Source organism: Neoarius graeffei, chromosome 10 (genome assembly GCF_027579695.1).
Source record: "Neoarius graeffei isolate fNeoGra1 chromosome 10, fNeoGra1.pri, whole genome shotgun sequence".
Taxonomy (NCBI): Eukaryota; Metazoa; Chordata; class Actinopteri; order Siluriformes; family Ariidae; genus Neoarius; species Neoarius graeffei.
The window spans coordinates 75,428,719-75,447,059 of record NC_083578.1 but is presented as its reverse complement, the minus strand read 5'-3'; the positions used below and the strand labels follow the sequence as shown (position 1 = coordinate 75,447,059).

The 18,341-nt window shown below is 39.8% G+C and overlaps 1 protein-coding gene across 5 annotated transcripts in view; it reads right to left on the bottom strand.

Annotated features, from left to right (window-relative positions):
- The window catches only part of pde4d (phosphodiesterase 4D, cAMP-specific), a 464,086-nt gene that overhangs the window by 63,725 nt on the left and 382,020 nt on the right, over positions 1-18,341 (bottom strand). For all 5 annotated transcript variants that reach the window (XM_060932306.1, XM_060932305.1, XM_060932307.1 and 2 more), the window contains 4 exons: positions 5,759-5,950; positions 2,745-2,781; positions 2,584-2,660; positions 1,263-1,312 (listed from right to left, as the gene is read on the bottom strand). In XM_060932306.1, the coding sequence (XP_060788289.1) occupies positions 1,263-1,312; positions 2,584-2,660; positions 2,745-2,781; positions 5,759-5,950 (356 nt within the window). The remainder of the gene's footprint in view (positions 1-1,262; positions 1,313-2,583; positions 2,661-2,744; positions 2,782-5,758; positions 5,951-18,341) is intronic.

The window sequence follows — 18,341 nt, the reverse complement described above, 5'->3', positions numbered from 1 at the left end:
TACATTTCCTGTAACAGGAAAACTCCCGGGGCGGCACGGTGGCGTAGTGGTTAGCGCTGTCGCCTCACAGCAAGAAGGTCCGGGTTCGAGCCCCGTGGCCGACGAGGGCCTTTCTGTGTGGAGTTTGCATGTTCTCCCCGTGTCCGCGTGGGTTTCCTCCGGGCGCTCCGGTTTCCCCCACAGTCCAAAGACATGCAGGTTAGGTTAACTGGTGACTCTAAATTGACCGTAGGTGTGAATGTGAGTGTGAATGGTTGTCTGTGTCTATGTGTCAGCCCTGTGATGACCTGGCGACTTGTCCAGGGTGTACCCCGCCTTTCGCCCGTAGTCAGCTGGGATAGGCTCCAGCTTCCCTGCGACCCTGTAGAACAGGATAAAGCGGGGCTAGAGATAATGAGATGAGATGAGATGAATGAAGAACGTTCATGCAGTGGGACTGAGAAAAGAAAAGTGTGAAATGCTGTCGCAGCATGTGACATGAAGCGCTGTGATAAGGAGAGCATGCTCCTTCGGTGTGATAAACTTTGGGTGGCCCTGCTGTATTCATACTGAGAACCTGGTGCTCTCATACATCCTCCTGATATGAGGTTTCAGACTATACATCAGGCCAGGAAACCATGCATGTTATTCATCATGGCAACAGATGGACCAGATACACTACCGTTCAAAAGTTTGGGGTCACCCAGACAATTTTGTGTTTCCCATGAAAAGTCACACTTTTATTTACCACCATAAGTTGTAAAATGAATAGAAAATATAGTCAAGACATTTTTCTGGCCATTTTGAGCATTTAATCGACCCCACAAATGTGATGCTCCAGAAACTCAATCTGCTCAAAGGAAGGTCAGTTTTATAGCTTCTCTAAAGAGCTCAACTGTTTTCAGCTGTGCTAACATGATTGTACAAGGGTTTTCTAATCATCCATTAGCCTTCTGAGGCAATGAGCAAACACATTGTACCATTAGAACACTGGAGTGATAGTTGCTGGAAATGGGCCTCTATACACCTATGGAGATATTGCATCAAAAACCAGACATTTGCAGCTAGAATAGTCATTTACCACATTAGCAATGTATAGAGTGGATTTCTGATTAGTTTAAAGTGATCTTCACTGAAAAGAACAGTGCTTTTCTTTCAAAAATAAGGACATTTCAAAGTGACCCCAAACTTTTGAACGGTAGTGTGTGCTTCTTGTAAATTTCTTATACACACACAGACATATAGGAAACATGACAACATGTTCATGGCTGAAGATACCGCACCTGTGTATGTAGTCTTTGTGATGGGTGGAGGGTTACACATGGGTGATCTCCTGATGGAAAGAATTAAAACATGTAAGGGGGCACGTACAAAAACAATGCACCACTGAACTTTAAATTGCACAGAACAGATAAACTCTAAGCTGCTGCTCATTTGCACCGGACACTATACGTAAAAAATGACGGTTCACTTGGAAACAGCGCTGAATCAGGTTCTTGAAGCTTTGTTTATCAGAGTTAAGGCCCGGTTCCACAATACCAATAACTATAGTGATAACTATAAATAAATCGGTCCCCTGCAGTTTATGTGGTTGATAGTCACACCAGGCTGCTAACGATACCTATAGCCCAGGCCTGGGTTTATCCGTATGGGTGAGATTGCTTCTGGAGCAATTTTTCCCGGCCTGGACCTGATCTGATAAAACATCTGACCTGTTTACAAGTCACGTTGTCTGAGCACGTGTTATTTTTCCCGGGTATCTTTGTACATCCTTGTTGCATCATGAAGTCACGGAATACGGATTTACGGAAAATAAAAAATATAATACAAAGCACGGATCTTTTATTCAAGGATATATGATTTTCTGTGAAATATCAATAGTAAATTAATAAACATATAAATGCAGGTAAGGTATTTTAATTATGAACTTCAGCAGTCCAAACATTTCATTATTTATTTATTTTTTTATCCGTGATGCATCATCCGTATGAAATCGGTAACCAGTCTGTAATATACTGAAACGTTTGTGAGCAATCTGTAAATTATTAGCATCCGTGATGCATCTGTATTAAAATCTGTAACCACTCCGTATTTTGTATCATTTTTTTTATTATATTTCTGTAATCTGTGACCTATTCGTATTATATCAACGACCGGAGTGTGTGCATGGGTTGTTTTGAAGCCCAAGCTGTACAGTATGACCGGGAATAATGTGCTACTACTCAGAAAAAGCTTCCATGACTACTCCTAAGTTGCATGTATTTATTTACCTGAGTGGCAGGACCAAGCAATATTATAGTTGTGGTGTGACTGCTCCAGACTGGAACTAAACTCAGGCAGAGGTATAGTCATAGTTGTAGTTAGAGGTATAAATATAGTTATTGGTGTTGTGGGACCGGCCCTGATGCACAAACAATAAGAAATCGGGTCTAAAGCTGCAACTTAGTATAAATATTTCTCCTTCAATATTTATTTATTGAGGCATTATCAAAAGCTCAAGTGGACTCATGATTATATTTATCCTTGCACCAAAAAAAGCATTAGGTCCAGTTATTGAGGCTCATGATCTATTTAATAAATATATCAATTGATTGATTCACTTACTTGTTGGAGGCTCTTTCTTGTTGTACATTTGTCAGTGCTGAAAAGTTATTCCGTACAGTTCTTAAGCTAGCCAGGACCTGAAGGGAAGAATATAACAAAACATGACACAGGTCTTCAAGATACATGTATACTGTATAAGGTACTCTAAGGCATTGACTTACTTGTGCAAAAGGGGTAACGATCATGTCATCTCCATGTCTACAGAGTAGGGAAAAAACAACAAGCTTTAATGAGTACAGTCAATATGAGCAAACATTCATATTCACCAATAATTGCTATGTATGATCCACTGTTCTGGTTTTAAATGGGAACTCGATATGATTTCACATTGAAATAATGACTGAATCAAATTAACGCTACACACTATAAAGCACAGGTTCTCAAAAGTTTTGCAGACAGAGATATACTTTATTATTCTATCCACATTCACTGGATATGAGCAATCGCACACTCTGATTGGCTAAGCTACTACTCAGCTATCAGCTCATATACCATGAGTAGAGAAAAACGAAATGACGGAGCATGTTGCTGAACCAACCGAGGACGAAATAAAAACTCAACTCGAAAACAAAACCCCCAAAAATACAAAAAAGGGGAACAAAAGTATTTGATGGTAAGAACGTATCTTTTTTATTTTTCAAGAATTATTATTATTATGGCAGCACGGTGGTGTAGTGGTTAGCGCTGTCGCCTCACAGCAAGAAGGTCCGGGTTCGAGCCCCGGGGCCGGCGAGGGCCTTTCTGTGTGGAGTTTGCATGTTCTCCCCGTGTCCGCGTGGGTTTCCTCCGGGTGCTCCGGTTTCCCCCACAGTCCAAAGACATGCAGGTTAGGTTAACTGGTGACTCTAAATTGACCGTAGGTGTGAATGTGAGTGTGAATGGTTGTCTGTGTCTATGGGTCAGCCCTGTGATGACCTGGCGACTTGTCCAGGGTGTACCCCGCCTTTCGCCCGTAGTCAGCTGGGATAGGCTCCAGCTTGCCTGCGACCCTGTAGAAGGATAAAGCGGCTAGAGATAATGAGATGAGATATTATCGCATTTTTCACAAATTGCTTCTGTCATTTCGCCAGTTTGTTTACATTGTAAGCAGAAATGATTTTGTCTGACGTTTTGTATAAAGTTTTTATTTATCGAATTTGCAAAAAATAAGAGGAGTGTTCTGTTTCTTAAAATCCAGTGAATGTGGATAGAATTACAACCCTGATTCCAAAAAAGTTGGGACAAAGTACAAATTGTAAATAAAAACGGAATGCAATAATTTACAAATCTCAAAAACTGATAGAACATAGACAGCATATCAAATGTCGAAAGTGAGACATTTTGAAATTTCATGCCAAATACTGGCTCATTTGAAATTTCATGACAGCAACACATCTCAAAAAAGTTGGGACAGGGGCAATAAGAGGCTGGAAAAGTTAAAGGTACAAAAAAGGAACAGCTGGAGGACCAAATTGCAACTCATTAGGTCAACTGGCAATAGGTCATTAACATGACTGGGTATAAAAAGAACATCTTGGAATGGCAGCGGCTCTCAGAAGTAAAGATGGGAAGAGGATCACCAATCCCCCTAATTCTGCGCTGACAAATAGTGGAGCAATACCAGAAAGGAGTTCGACAGTGTAAAATTGCAAAGAGTTTGAACATATCATCATCTACAGTGCATAATATCATCAAAAGATTCAGAGAATCTGGAAGAATCTCTGTGCGTAAGGGTCAAGGCTGGGAAAACCATACTGGGTGCCCGTGATCTTCGGGCCCTTAGACGGCACTGCATCACATACAGGCATGCTTCTGTATTGGAAATCACAAAATGGGCTCAGGAATATTTCCAGAGAACATTATCTGTGAACACAATTCACCGTGCCATCCGCCGTTGCCAGCTAAAACTCTATAGTTCAAAGAAGAAGCCGTATCTAAATATGATCCAGAAGCGCAGACGTCTTCTCTGGGCCAAGGCTCATTTAAAATGGACTGTGGCAAAGTGGAAAACTGTTCTGTGGTCAGACGAATCAAAATTTGAAGTTCTTTATGGAAATCAGGGACGCCGTGTCATTCGGACTAAAGAGGAGAAGGACGACCCAAGTTGTTATCAGCGCTCAGTTCAGAAGCCTGCATCTCTGATGGTATGGGGCTGCATTAGTGCGTGTGGCATGGGCAGCTTACACATCTGGAAAGACACCATCAATGCTGAAAGGTATATCCAGGTTCTAGAGCAACATATGCTCCCATCCAGACGACGTCTCTTTCAGGGAAGACCTTGCATTTTCCAACATGACAATGCCAAACCACATACTGCATCAATTACAGCATCATGGCTGCGTAGAAGAAGGGTCCGGGTACTGAACTGGCCAGCCTGCAGTCCAGATCTTTCACCCATAGAAAACATTTGGCGCATCATAAAACGGAAGATACGACAAAAAAGACCTAAGACAGTTGAGCAACTAGAATCCTACATTAGACAAGAATGGGTTAACATTCCTATCCCTAAACTTGAGCAACTTGTCTCCTCAGTCCCCAGACGTTTACAGACTGTTGTAAAGAGAAAAGGGGATGTCTCACAGTGGTAAACATGGCCTTGTCCCAACTTTTTTGAGATGTGTTGTTGTCATGAAATTTAAAATCACCTAATTTTTCTCTTTAAATGATACATTTTCTCAGTTTAAACATTTGATATGTCATCTATGTGCTATTCTGAATAAAATATGGAATTTTGAAACTTCCACATCATTGCATTCCGTTTTTATTTATAATTTGTACTTTGTCCCAACTTTTTTGGAATCGGGTTTGTAAACAGTTATTCCACTCAATCTCGTTATACATGGCTTATAGCCTCATCAGCTGTCAGCTCATGTAGAACTCGATTTCATGGAATAACTATTAATTACCATAATATTTAAATATTAGGTTCATTATTTGCATGTGTACAATAATATTCTGGCTGTTTCCTGGAGCCATAGAGCTGTTTATCCCTGAGCCATCCACGTTATTTTATTTATAGCCTACTTCTTTTTGCGTTATTGAGGTTTGGATTAAACACATTCCATTCAAGGTAAATAATTATAAGAACTCTATAATAAATTAATTAGCTTTCCTGGTTATACTTCCCAGTTTGAGAACCACTGCTATATTGCAGACATAATATCAAGTCCTGCAGTTCTTCAGTGCGTCCACTCACATGTCACTGGCGATGGAGGAGTTTCTCGACATTGACTTTGGTGAGAGGTCATAGTCGCTATCGGAGCGGTACAGGAACGACTCCCTCCGCTGGCTATGGACGAAGTTGGCCTGCAAGATGAGACCCGACCCAGGGCTGGCCATCGGGTCCAATGGGCTGCGTCCTGACGACGTGCCATTATCCACATCGAAACTGCGAAAACACACATCAGCAAGAGAGTTAACACTTAGAAGAAAGATGGATATTTTGTACTTTTTGGTACAGGGATACATTTAGGATAGAGAATAAACCTAAACAAGCTACATGATGTTTTATTCTATCCACATTCAATGGATATATGCGAAATCGTGCACTCTGATTGGCTACTCTATTAGTAGGCTACCAACCCATATACCGTGAGTAGAGAAAAACAAAAAGGCTAATCAGGTTTACATTAATTCGCTCGTTTTAATACGTCATGGTTTCGATAGTAACACCATATACAGAGACTTGTAAAGAGGACACCCACATAATCTTAGCCTAAAAATAAACATATGAAAAGGATTATTATTAATAAAAATGGAAAATCCTTCTGTAAGGAAATGTTTCTTCCAGTGTCAACGCTCTAACATTCAGAGGTAAAACTAAGGCTTTCCAAAATTCATTGCTGTCTTATGAGCTTTAAGAATGAGTACGTGATGTAAGTGATAACAGAAACTAACTAACATTAAATATATCAGGAAGAGCATGTCCTGTCGTGTTTTCCTCCTGACATAATTTCCCGGGGGGGTGGGTGGGGATTTGTGCATCATGTGGGAAAAAAACAATCACTTGCTCTTCTTTCCTCATTATTAATGTTCCAAATAAAACCCACAAGTTTTTTTTAATGGGACTGATATCTGATCTGGCTTTGCAGGCCCTTCTGTCTACGAGGAATGTGGGAGCGTCAGTGTTGCGTTTGGCTGTGAAATACAAAAACACAACTTCAGAGCCTGGCTAACAGTGACAACCCGGTTTTATGCAGTTCCTTTCATCCAGGGGTCCTACTGATACTGAAAATACACAGATATGATAACAGTTAGTGGATGCAACAAATATTTTGTTTGCGGCACTTATACCACTGGTGCTTTTGAAATAAAAACCCTCGGATATCGATATGGCGATAAATAATTCCACAAAGCAAGTCAATCCTGTTTTAACCAGTGGCCAATCTGCAACTCGCACGACAAAATAATATCCTTCATCACATTTCACTACTGTTATACAAAACCGCTTATCTGTAAGTCTACAGGCAAGTGAATCAAAGAGAAAAATGCACAACAGATGGATTATTAATTTTATATATATATACACACACACAGTGGTGCTTGAAAGTTTGTGAACCCTTTAGAATGTTCTATATTTCTGCATAAATATGCCCTAAAACATCATCAGATTTTCACACAACTCCTAAAAGTAGATAAAGAGAACCCAGTTAAACAAATGAGACAAAAATATTATACTTGGTCATTTATTTATTGAGGAAAATGATCCAATAGTACATATCTGTGAGTGGCAAAAGTATGTGAACCTCTAGGATTAGCAGTTAATTTGAAGGTGAAATTAGAGTCAGGTGTTTTCAATCAATGGGATGACAATCAGGTGTGAGTGGGCACCCTGTTTTATTTAAAGAACAGGGATCTCTCAAAGTCTGATCTTCACAATACATGTTTGTGGAAGTGTATCATGGCATGAACAAAGGAGATTTCTGAGGACCTCAGAAAAAGCATTGTTGATGCTCATCAGGCTGGAAAAGGTTACAAAACCATCTGTAAAGAGTTTGGACTCCACCAATCCACAGTCAGACAGATTGTGTACAAATGGAGGAAATTCAAGACCATTGTTACCCTCCCCAAGAGTGGTCAACCAACAAAGATCACTCCAAGAGCAAGGCGTGTAATAGTCAGCGAGGTCACAAAGGACTCCAGTGTAACTTCTAAGCAACCGAAGGCCTCTCTCACATTGGCTAATGTTAATGTTCATGAGTCCACCATCAGGAGAACACTGAACAACAATTTTGTACATGGTAGGGTTGCAAGGAGAAAGCTACTGCTCTCCAAAAAGAACATTGCTGCTCGTCCACAGTTTGCTAAAGATCATGTGGACAAGCCAGAAGGCTATTGGAAAAATGTTTTGTGGATGGATGAGACCAAAATAGAACTTTTTGGTTTAAATGAGAAGCGTTATGTTTGGAGAAAGGAAAACACTGCATTCCAGCATAAGAGCCTTATCCCATCTGTGAAACATGGTGGTGGTAGTATCATGGTTTGGGCCTGTTTTGCTGCATCTGGGCCAGGGCAGCTTGCCATCATTGATGGAGCACTGAATTCTGAATTATACCAGCGAATTCTAAAGGAAAATGTCAGGACATCTGTCCATGAACTGAATCTCAAGAGAAGATGGGCCATGCAGCAAGACAACGACCCTAAGCACCCAAGTTGTTCTACCAAAGAATGGTTAAAGAAGAATAAAGTTCATGTTTTGGAATGGCCAAGTCAAAGTCCTGACCTTAATCCAATTGAAATGTTGTGAATGGCCTGACGCGAGCAGTTCATATGAGGAAACCCACCAACATCCCAGAGTTGAAGCTGTTCTGTACGGACGCATGGGCTAAAATTCCTCCAAGCCGGTGTGCAGGACTGATCAACAGTTACCGGAAACGTTTAGTTGCAGTTATTGCTGCATGAGGGGGTCACACCAGATACTGAAAGCAAAGGTTCACATACTTTTGCCACTCACAGACATGCAATATTGGATCATTTTCCTCAATAAATAAATGACCAAGTATAATATTTTTGTCTCATTTGTTTAACTGGGTTCTCTTTATCTACTTTTAGGAGTTGTGTGAAAATCTGATGATGTTTTAGGTCATATTTATGCAGAAATATAGAACATTCTAAAGGGTTCACAAACTTTCAAGCACCACTGTACACACACACACACACACACACACACACACACACACACACACACACACACACACACACATTACGATTATTGTCACTCTTTGTAAAAACTTATAAAAAGGGTTAGAACAAATCCACCTTTTGGTGAAGTCGCTTCATCTCACACTGAAAAAAATGAGAAAAATCCCAATCTTTAATTGAAATAAATTTATTCAGAGAAAAAACAAATCCCTCATCAAGAAATAATTATTTTCAACAAAAACACATGCCATTATTATCATCAACACCCCATTCATTTAATACTTTGTACAACCTCCTTTTGCCAGTAAAACAGTACCGAGTCTCTCCTAAAACATTTTATAAGGTTGGAGACACAGAGTAGGACATCTGAGACCATTCCTCTTTACACAGTCTCTCCAGATCATCCAGGGTCCGAGGCCCTCTCTTGTGCTCTCACCTCTTCAGCTCCGCCCGCAGGTTTTCACTGGGGTTCAGGTCAGGGGGACTGAGATGGCCATGGCAGAAGCTTGGTTCTGTGCTCAGTGAACCATTTTTGTGTTGATTTGGACATACGCTTCAGATCATTGTCCTGCTGGAAGATCCAATGACGACCCAGTTTTAGTTTCCTGACAGAAGCAGCCAGATTCTGATTTAAAATATCCTGGTGTTTCAAGGAGTCCATGATGCCATGTGCCCTAATAAGGTTTCCAGGGCCTTTGGAGGGAAAACATCCCCGAAACATCACAATACTTCCACCATATTTTACAGTTGGGATCGGGTTCTTTTCATTACAGCCATCCTTCTTTTTACACCAAACCCACCTTGAGTGTTTATTGCCAAAAAGCTCCATTTTTGTTTCATCAGATCATAGAACACGCTTTCAGTCAAAGTTGTAGCGTTTCACAAACTTCAGGTGCTCATGTTTGTGGTTAACTGACAGAAAATACTTTTTTCCGGTGCCTTCCAAATAATTGTTGGCATGGAGGTTGCATCTGATGGAGGTTTTGGAGACTTGGAAACCCTAAGATTTTACTTTTTCGTGTAATTCAACAACAGTGATCCTTAGGGATTTTTTTGCCTCTCTTACCCTCCTCCTCACTGTACAAGGGGGCAAAATAAACTTGGGTCCTCTTCCAGGCGAGTTTGTAACAATTCCAGTTGGTGTCCAATTTTTATTATCTCATCTCATCTCCTCTAGCCGCTTTATCCTGTTCTACAGGGTCACAGGCAAGCTGGAGCCTACCCCAGCTGACTACGGGCGAAAGGCGGGGTACACCCTGGACAAGTCGCCAGGTCATCACAGGGCTTTTATTATTATTGCCCTAACAGTAGAAATGGACATTTTCAGGCATCTATGTATCTATGTATCTATGTATCTATGTATCTATCTATCTATCTATCTATCTATCTATCTATCTATCTATCTAACCATTCCCTGACTTACCAGTGAGTGGCCTAGTGGTTAGCGTGTCCACCTCTCGATCAGGAGATCAAGAGTTCTACTCACGGTTGGGTCATACCAAAGACCATCATAAAAATGGTGCCTACTGCCATGGCATGCTGCAATACAGATGCGACTGGGGAGTCAAACTCTCGTGGTTACCAGAGGACTAGCCCCGCTACTGTAACCCTAGCTCTGTAATATAGGCGAGAGGCCAAGGGCTACGAAACGGAGATCAGTGCTGCCAAACGCGCCATGAATGGTGTGGGAAGGACTTTGATTCCCTGACTTATGAAGGTCAACACACTTCTCTCTTATTTGGTTTGTGTGTTTTCTGATCCATCCTATCTTGATGGATGACTAAGGGAATTTGGCCACTGTTTCACCTCATATTTGTTCCCCAGTTCACCAGGAAGTCATGGATTACAGCCTGAAAGTTGCTACACACTCTAATCAACTCAAAAATGTACAATTTGAATGGAAACATGCTTCAGTTACATAGCGTTCACTATAATTTCCAGGGGTGCCAATAATAGTGGTATATGGGTTTTTTTTGTTGTTGAAAATAATTATTTCTTCTTGAGGAATTTGTTTTCCTTTTGTTTTTCACTGTAAGATGACACAACATCACCAAAAGGAGGGTTTTTTTTCCTAACCCTTTTTACTAATCTTTACAAGGGGTGCTAATAATTGTGGAGGGCACCGTATATATAAGCATTAGTATGTAAATCTACTAAGCAGCAGTGCGTCTAAGAAGCTCCCCCCCCCAAATCAGAGAGTAGCAGCTGTATCCTGTTCGTTTAATAGAATAAAATGCTCAATTAATATAAAACTCATCTCATCTCATTATCTCTAGCCGCTTTATCCTGTTCTACAGGGTCGCAGGCAAGCTGGAGCCTATCCCAGCTGACTACGGGCGAAAGGCGGGGTACACCCTGGACAAGTCGCCAGGTCATCACAGGGCTGACACATAGACACAGACAACCATTCACACTCACACCTACGGTCAATTTAGAGTCACCAGTTAACCTAACCTGCATGTCTTTGGACTGTGGGGAAAACCGGAGTACCCGGAGGAAACCCACGCGGACACGGGGAGAACATGCAAACTCCGCACAGAAAGGCCCTCATCGGCCACGGGGCTCGAACCCAGGACCTTCTTGTTGTGAGGCGACAGCGCTAACCACTACACCACCGTGCCGCCCGTAATATAAAACTATTAAAACATTTTTTGTTTTCAGTAATTGTGAAAAATACTCAGGATCACGCAGACCTGTTTGAAAGCACAGGAATCAAAATGATTTGTCGTTTGATAAATTCAGACACCAGTGATTAATAGTATTAATTTTTATTTTTGAAATAATTTGTATTAACTGTATTACTAAATAAATTGGTTTGAATTTGCATTTGATTTTTTTAAACAATACAAAAATAACAATTAAAAAAATGCAGTCACACTGTATTTTTTTTTTTTCTAAATTCAAAACCTATACTCCAGACTTGGGAACATTAACACTACTGACATCCTCAGTGATGATTAAAAGGTTTGTCACTGTTCCGGTGAAGTTCTCATGGAATCAAACACTGCAGGAGATGTCAGCTCTGTGAAGTTTACTGCTTTTTAATAATGGTGCTTATCTTCCTAAGACACACTTCCTCGCAACCGGTTTGCATCTCCTTGGTGATCAGCTGTACCGCAGCTACCTGGGCTGACCCAGAACACCCAGAGAGCATTAGTACAATCCCAAAGCTTCTGGGATTCCCTCTAGCTTGACGTAGAGCGTGAGGTGGCATTACGTCTCTCCATCTCTCACTTACCTCACTGGCAGACCAAAGGCCTGTAATCAGTGTGATTACACAGACGGGTGCAACTCAGGCCGCTATTGGCTAATACTGACTAATCCACTCAGCTCGGCATGTTAAGACAAAGCTAAACAATGCACACTAGTGCTGAGAAAACTAAATGTGGCCACGCACAGGGGTCCTCCACGGACGTCATTACTATGAGGATGACGGCAGGCTTAACTCGTGTTATAGCTGGCCTCAGTGAGAGCTTTCGCTAAAAGCATTTAAGCATTTTAAACTCCTTTACTACAAGCAATATCACAGAGCCTTATGATCTCACACAACCACATCCTTCGGCGTGTATTATGCCTCTGCCCTCTGTCGTTCTTCTTCAGTGAGCAACATTAATGGAAGAGTTTAGCAATGAAAGAAAAACACACATGTTTAAGCAAGTCGTGTTTGGTGCCCTGAAGTTTGCTTCTACACTCCAGCTAAAAGGCTAACGTAGCAAAGTGAAGCTAAATTATCACACCCTTCATGAAGCTGGACTTAGCAAATATTTTAGTGTCACGCCGTACTACAATCAGATGTACAGTGGTGCTTGAAAGTTTGTGAACCCTTTAGAATTTTCTATATTTCTGCATAAATATGACCTAAAACATAATCAGATTTTTACACAAGTCCTAAAAGTAGATAAAGAGAACCCAGTTAAACAAATGAAACAAAAATATTATACTTGGTCATTTATTTATTGAGGAAAATGATCCAATATTACATATCTGTGAGTGGCAAAAGTATGTGAACCTTTGCTTTCAGTATCTGGTGTGACCCTCTTGTGCAGCAATAACTGCAACTAAACGTTTCCGGTAACTGTTGATCAGTCCTGCACACCGGCTTGGAGGAATTTTAGCCCATTCCTCCGTACAGAACAGCTTCAACTCTGGGATGTTGGTGGGTTTCCTCACATGAACTGCTCACTTCAGGTCCTTCCACAACATTTCGATTGGATTAAGGTCAGGACTTTGACTTGGCCATTCCAAAACATTAACTTTATTCTTCTTTAAACATTCTTTGGTAGAACGACTTGTGTGCTTCGGGTCATTGTCTTGCTGCATGACCCACCTTCTCTTGAGATTCAGTTCATGGACAGATGTCCTGACATTTTCCTTTAGAATTCGCTGGTATAATTCAGAATTCATTGTTCCATCAATGATAGCAAGCCGTCCTGGCCCAGATGCAGCAAAACAGGCCCAAACCATGATACTGCCACCAACATGTTTCACAGATGGGATATGGTTCTTATGCTGGAATACAGTGTTTTCCTTTCTTCAAACATAACACTCCTCATTTAAACCAAAAAGTTCTATTTTGGTCTCATCCGTCCACAAAACTTTTTTTTCCAATAGGCTTCTGGCTTGTCCACATGATCTTTAGCAAACTGCAGACGAGCTGCAATGTTCTTTATGGAGAGTAGTGGCTTTCTCCTTGCAACCCTGTCATGCACACCATTGTTGTTCAGTGTTCTCCTGATGGTGGACTCATGAACATTAACATTTGCCAGTGTGAGAGAGGCCTTCAGTTGCTTAGAAGTTATCCTGGGGTCCTTTGTGACCTCACCAACTATTACATGCCATGCTCTTGGAGTGACCTTTGTTGGTCTACCACTCCTGGGGAGGGTAACAATGGTCTTGAATTTCCTCCATTTGTACACAATCTGTCTGACTGTGGATTGGTGGAGTCCAAACTCTTTACAGATGGTTATGTAACCTTTTCCAGTCTGATGAGCATCAACAACGCTTTTTCTGAGGTCCTCGGAAATCTCCTTTGTTCATGCCATGATACACTTCCATAAACATGTATTGTGAAGATCAGACTTTGATAGATCCCTGTTCTTTAAATAAAACAGGGTGCCCACTCACACCTGATTGTCATCCCATTGATTGAAAACACCTGACTCTAATTTCACCTTCAAATTAACTGCTAATCCTAGAGGTTCACATACTTTTGCCACTCACAGATATGTACTATTGGATCATTTTCCTCAATAAATAAATGACCAAGTATAATATTTTTGTCTCATTTGTTTAACTGGGTTCTCTTTATCTACTTTTAGGAGTTGTGTGAAAATCTGATGATGTTTTAGGTCTTATTTATGCAGAAATATAGAAAATTCTAAAGGGTTCACAAACTTTCAAGCACCACTGTAGGTAGGAGGAATTTTAAAAGCGGACTGCAACAATAGGAGCAATCTGGATGACAGTATAGTTTCAGTTTGTTTTGTGCACTTTTTTTTGTGCAAATACAGACTAATAACTTATTAAATAGCTTCTGTACAAATGGCAGTACCGTTCAAAAGTTTGGGGTCATTTTGAAATGTCCTTATTTTTGAAAGAAAAGCACTGCTCTTTTCAATGAAGATCACTTTAAACTAATCAGAAATCCACTCTATACATTTCTAATGTGGTAAATGACTATTCTAGCTGCAAATGTCTGGTTTTTGGTGCAATATCTCCATAGGTGTATAGAGGCCCATTTCCAGCAACTCTCACTCCAGTGTTCTAATGGTACAATGTGTTTGCTCATTGCCTCAGAAGGCTAATGGATGATTAGAAAACCCTTGTACAATCATGTTAGCACAGCTGAAAACAGTTGAGCTCTTTAGAGAAGCTATAAAACTGACCTTCCTTTGAGCAGATTGAGTTTCTGGAGCATCACATTTGTGGGGTCGATTAAATGCTCAAAATGGCCAGAAAAATGTCTTGACTATATTTTCTATTCATTTTACAACTTATGGTGGTAAATAAAAGTGTGACTTTTCATGGAAAACACAAAATTATCTGGGTGACCCCAAACTTTTGAACGGTAGTGTATACTTGGCCCTACTGTGCCTTTTGTGCGGAGTGTGAAATGGTTTACACATGAAGGTTGCAGAATGCTGAACTGGAAGCTATTAGCTTTCCTTACTTGTTAATATGGGAGGGGACGTTGGCAATTTTTATACCTTAAGCATTCGATAGAGAAATTTGGCTAGCAGTTTTGGAATAGTTAAAAATAAAAATAAAAAAAAGGTCAATTGTGTTTAAAACGTATTTCATGAACTGCATTCAAAAATATTTCATGCTACTGTTAGTCTCTCAGCTCCAGTTCAGCATTCGAGAAGCAATTTGAAACAGAAACTATGACTTGGATGATCAACTAGATTTCAGTAAACGGTTTACATTTCGTTTTTAGCTACGGTCTTTCCTATAAAATGGGTTTTAACCCTACTATATAGGTTTACTTTTACTTACAAGAAAACAAATTGAAGAACCTGTTTCAATCAGCAGTGAAATTAAGGAGATACAGAGCTTATACAGTACTGTGCAAAAGTCTCAGGCACCCTATTTTTTCATACAAACTTAGAGTTCTATTTTATGACTTCTACATTATCGAGTCGGTACAAAAACATTTTAGAATTCCAAACGTTTGTTTTCCTGCACAAAATTAAATGCTACAGAAAAAAAAAGAGTTTGTATCTGAGCAGCATATTACATAAGAGACCACTTTTCAGATTAAAAAAGAAAACATAATGAAGGCTCCTGGGTTTTGGTGCAAAATGAAGAAGCGAGTGTGACAGTCAAAGTGTCCAGAAGAACTGTGGCTGGTTCTGTAAGATGCTCAGGAAAACCTACAGCTCATTTCCGCATAAAACACTGGACCTGAGACTACTTTTTTTTTTTTTAAAGCAAAGGGTCGTCTCACACCAAATACTGACTTTGTTTCATTTATTATGGCTTACTGCTGTTTACAGTATTTTTTTTTAAATGTTGAAACATTTCATTTCCTTATTTTTGGTCTATAGCATTTCTTTACATGTGCCTAAGACTTTTGCACAGTACTGTATATATGCCAGTGTAATATCACACACACTTCTATTCACATTTAAATACGCAGAAGAGCATAAGAGTCTCATCTCATCTCATCTCATCTCATCATCTCTAGCCGCTTTATCCTGTTCTACAGGGTCGCAGGCAAGCTGGAGCCTATCCCAGCTGACTACGGGCGAAAGGCAGGGTACACCCTGGACAAGTCGCCAGGTCATCACAGGGCTGACACATAGACACAGACAACCATTCACACTCACATTCACACCTACGGTCAATTTAGAGTCACCAGTTAACCTAACCTGCATGTCTTTGGACTGTGGGGGAAACCGGAGCACCTGGAGGAAACCCACGCGGACACGGGGAGAACATGCAAACTCCATACAGAAAGGCCCTCGCCGGTCCCGGGGCTCGAACCCAGGACCTTCTTGCTGTGAGGCGACAGCGCTAACCACTACACCACCGTGCCGCCCCAGCATAAGAGTCAAAGACAAAAATGATACTGAAGACAGACGTATTGAATATAACATATATATCACTAATTAATGCATAAAATCAGCAAAACTCTGCTGATCTAACCAGAGAATTCACCTGTAATTTTGTTCAGATGGCAATACTTTAATTACTCTGCTTCTTTCATCACTTCTGCAGAGAAAACAATTTACATTGAACAGTTATTCCATGAAATCAAGTCATACATGAGTGGATAGCTGATGAGGCATATAGCGAGAGTGAGTTGAATAAGGGTTGTTTTACAATCAGGGTACGCAAGCTAAAAATCACATTTAACACTTATTATCTTCAATATCAAAAGGCTTGACTAAATAAACTTGGTTGTTTATTGTATACTGTACTGTGATAGCTCTATTTACCATGCAAAAAAAAAAAAAAAAATCGGTGATAATGTTATTTTTGGTGAATGTATGGCAATATATGTCATATTTAGCAAAATTACTCGTGTCATTTAGAAAAAGTGCTTTTTTGACCACAGGTAGCTCCAAAAGGGATGCACTTAAATCATTCTTTATACCATAAAACACATATTTGGTTCCATATCATTGGAAACATAGTTAAGTTTTAATGTTGAATGCCAGTAAGTTTTCAGACTATTTTGATCAAATTAGGATGTAATTGTGTCAAAAAAAGTCCTCTCCGAGACAGCTAATTTTTCAATATAAACTAACATATCTAAAATGATTATTTTCATCCTAAAATGTGGTCAAGATATTGGCACATAAATATTAGAGACAACTAACACAAAGCTTACAGCCTTATATTTAAAAGCACTATGGAAGTAGTGGATTCTGAATTGTCAAAAAAAAAGTCCTCTCCGAGAATCACTTCATTTGTTTCTCCCAGCCCTGCTTAAAGCGACACTTAATCTTGTTATAATACAAACAAGATTTGAACACATGCCTATGTTCATATGTGTATTAATTTCCAAAAGTGCAGATTTGATAGTTTTTTTTAAAACCAGTTTGAATCAATTTGAATTTTGGACCCCTGTGACACAAACTTTGTACCCTGATTGTAAAACAACCCATAACTGTTTTATTCTATCCATAGTCACTGGATTTTGAGATACAGAGCATTTTTATTTGTATTTTTTGCAAATTCGATAAGTAAAAACTTGATACAAAACGTCCGACAAAATCATTTCCTCTTAGAATGTAGACAAACCTGCGAAATGACAGTAGAAATTTGTGAAAAATGCTATAATAATAATTCTTGAAAAAAAGATACATTCTTACCATCAAATACTTTTATTCCATATTTTGGTTTTTTTGTATTTTTGGGGTTTTCTGCTTCTTTGGGATTTTTTGGTGGTTGGCAAACCAACTTAAAAGGTGCATTACCACCACCGACTGGGCTGGAGTGTGGAACAGGAGATATTGGGGGGAAAAATATAACCTATATTAACTTATATTCTACATAGGTATAAAATCTATAACCTATATAACCAATATAAAACTATTTCTGTTTCTTTTCTGTTTCGTTCAGCAACACGCACCACCATTTTGTTTTTCTCTACTCACGGTATATGAGCTGATAGCTGAGTAGTAGCTTAGCCAATCAGAGCGTGTGATTGCTCATATCCAGTGAATGTGGATAGAATAAACTCCGTTATATCACAGAACTGTTGAACTCTCGAACCTGACTGGTCAGAAGGTGTTGATTAATTTTCTATAACAGCAGTTCTGGCTGCAGGACAAATCGCAAGTTTATATTAAAAGCACTCATTCTAACATGTTGTACTTTCTATAGGATTTTGCTTTGTTTCTCAAAATCCAGTGACTTGTATGAAGGATCTCTTGAGTTTCTCGTGATCTAAAATGTTTATTTACAGTTCATGAAAGAAGTTTCAAGTGTTGGTGCTTTGTCGCAGTCAATAATTTTTATAACATGGCCAAATCTTCATGACAGATGATTCCGCACTTTACAGTTTCTTTGTAACAAGAGAAGCTGCATATACTGGTGAGGGAACAACTGTATATAGCTTGTACATGTAATTGATCATAGCAACAAACCTGTTTTGCTGACCTTTCACTACATTAGATGTAACTATAATG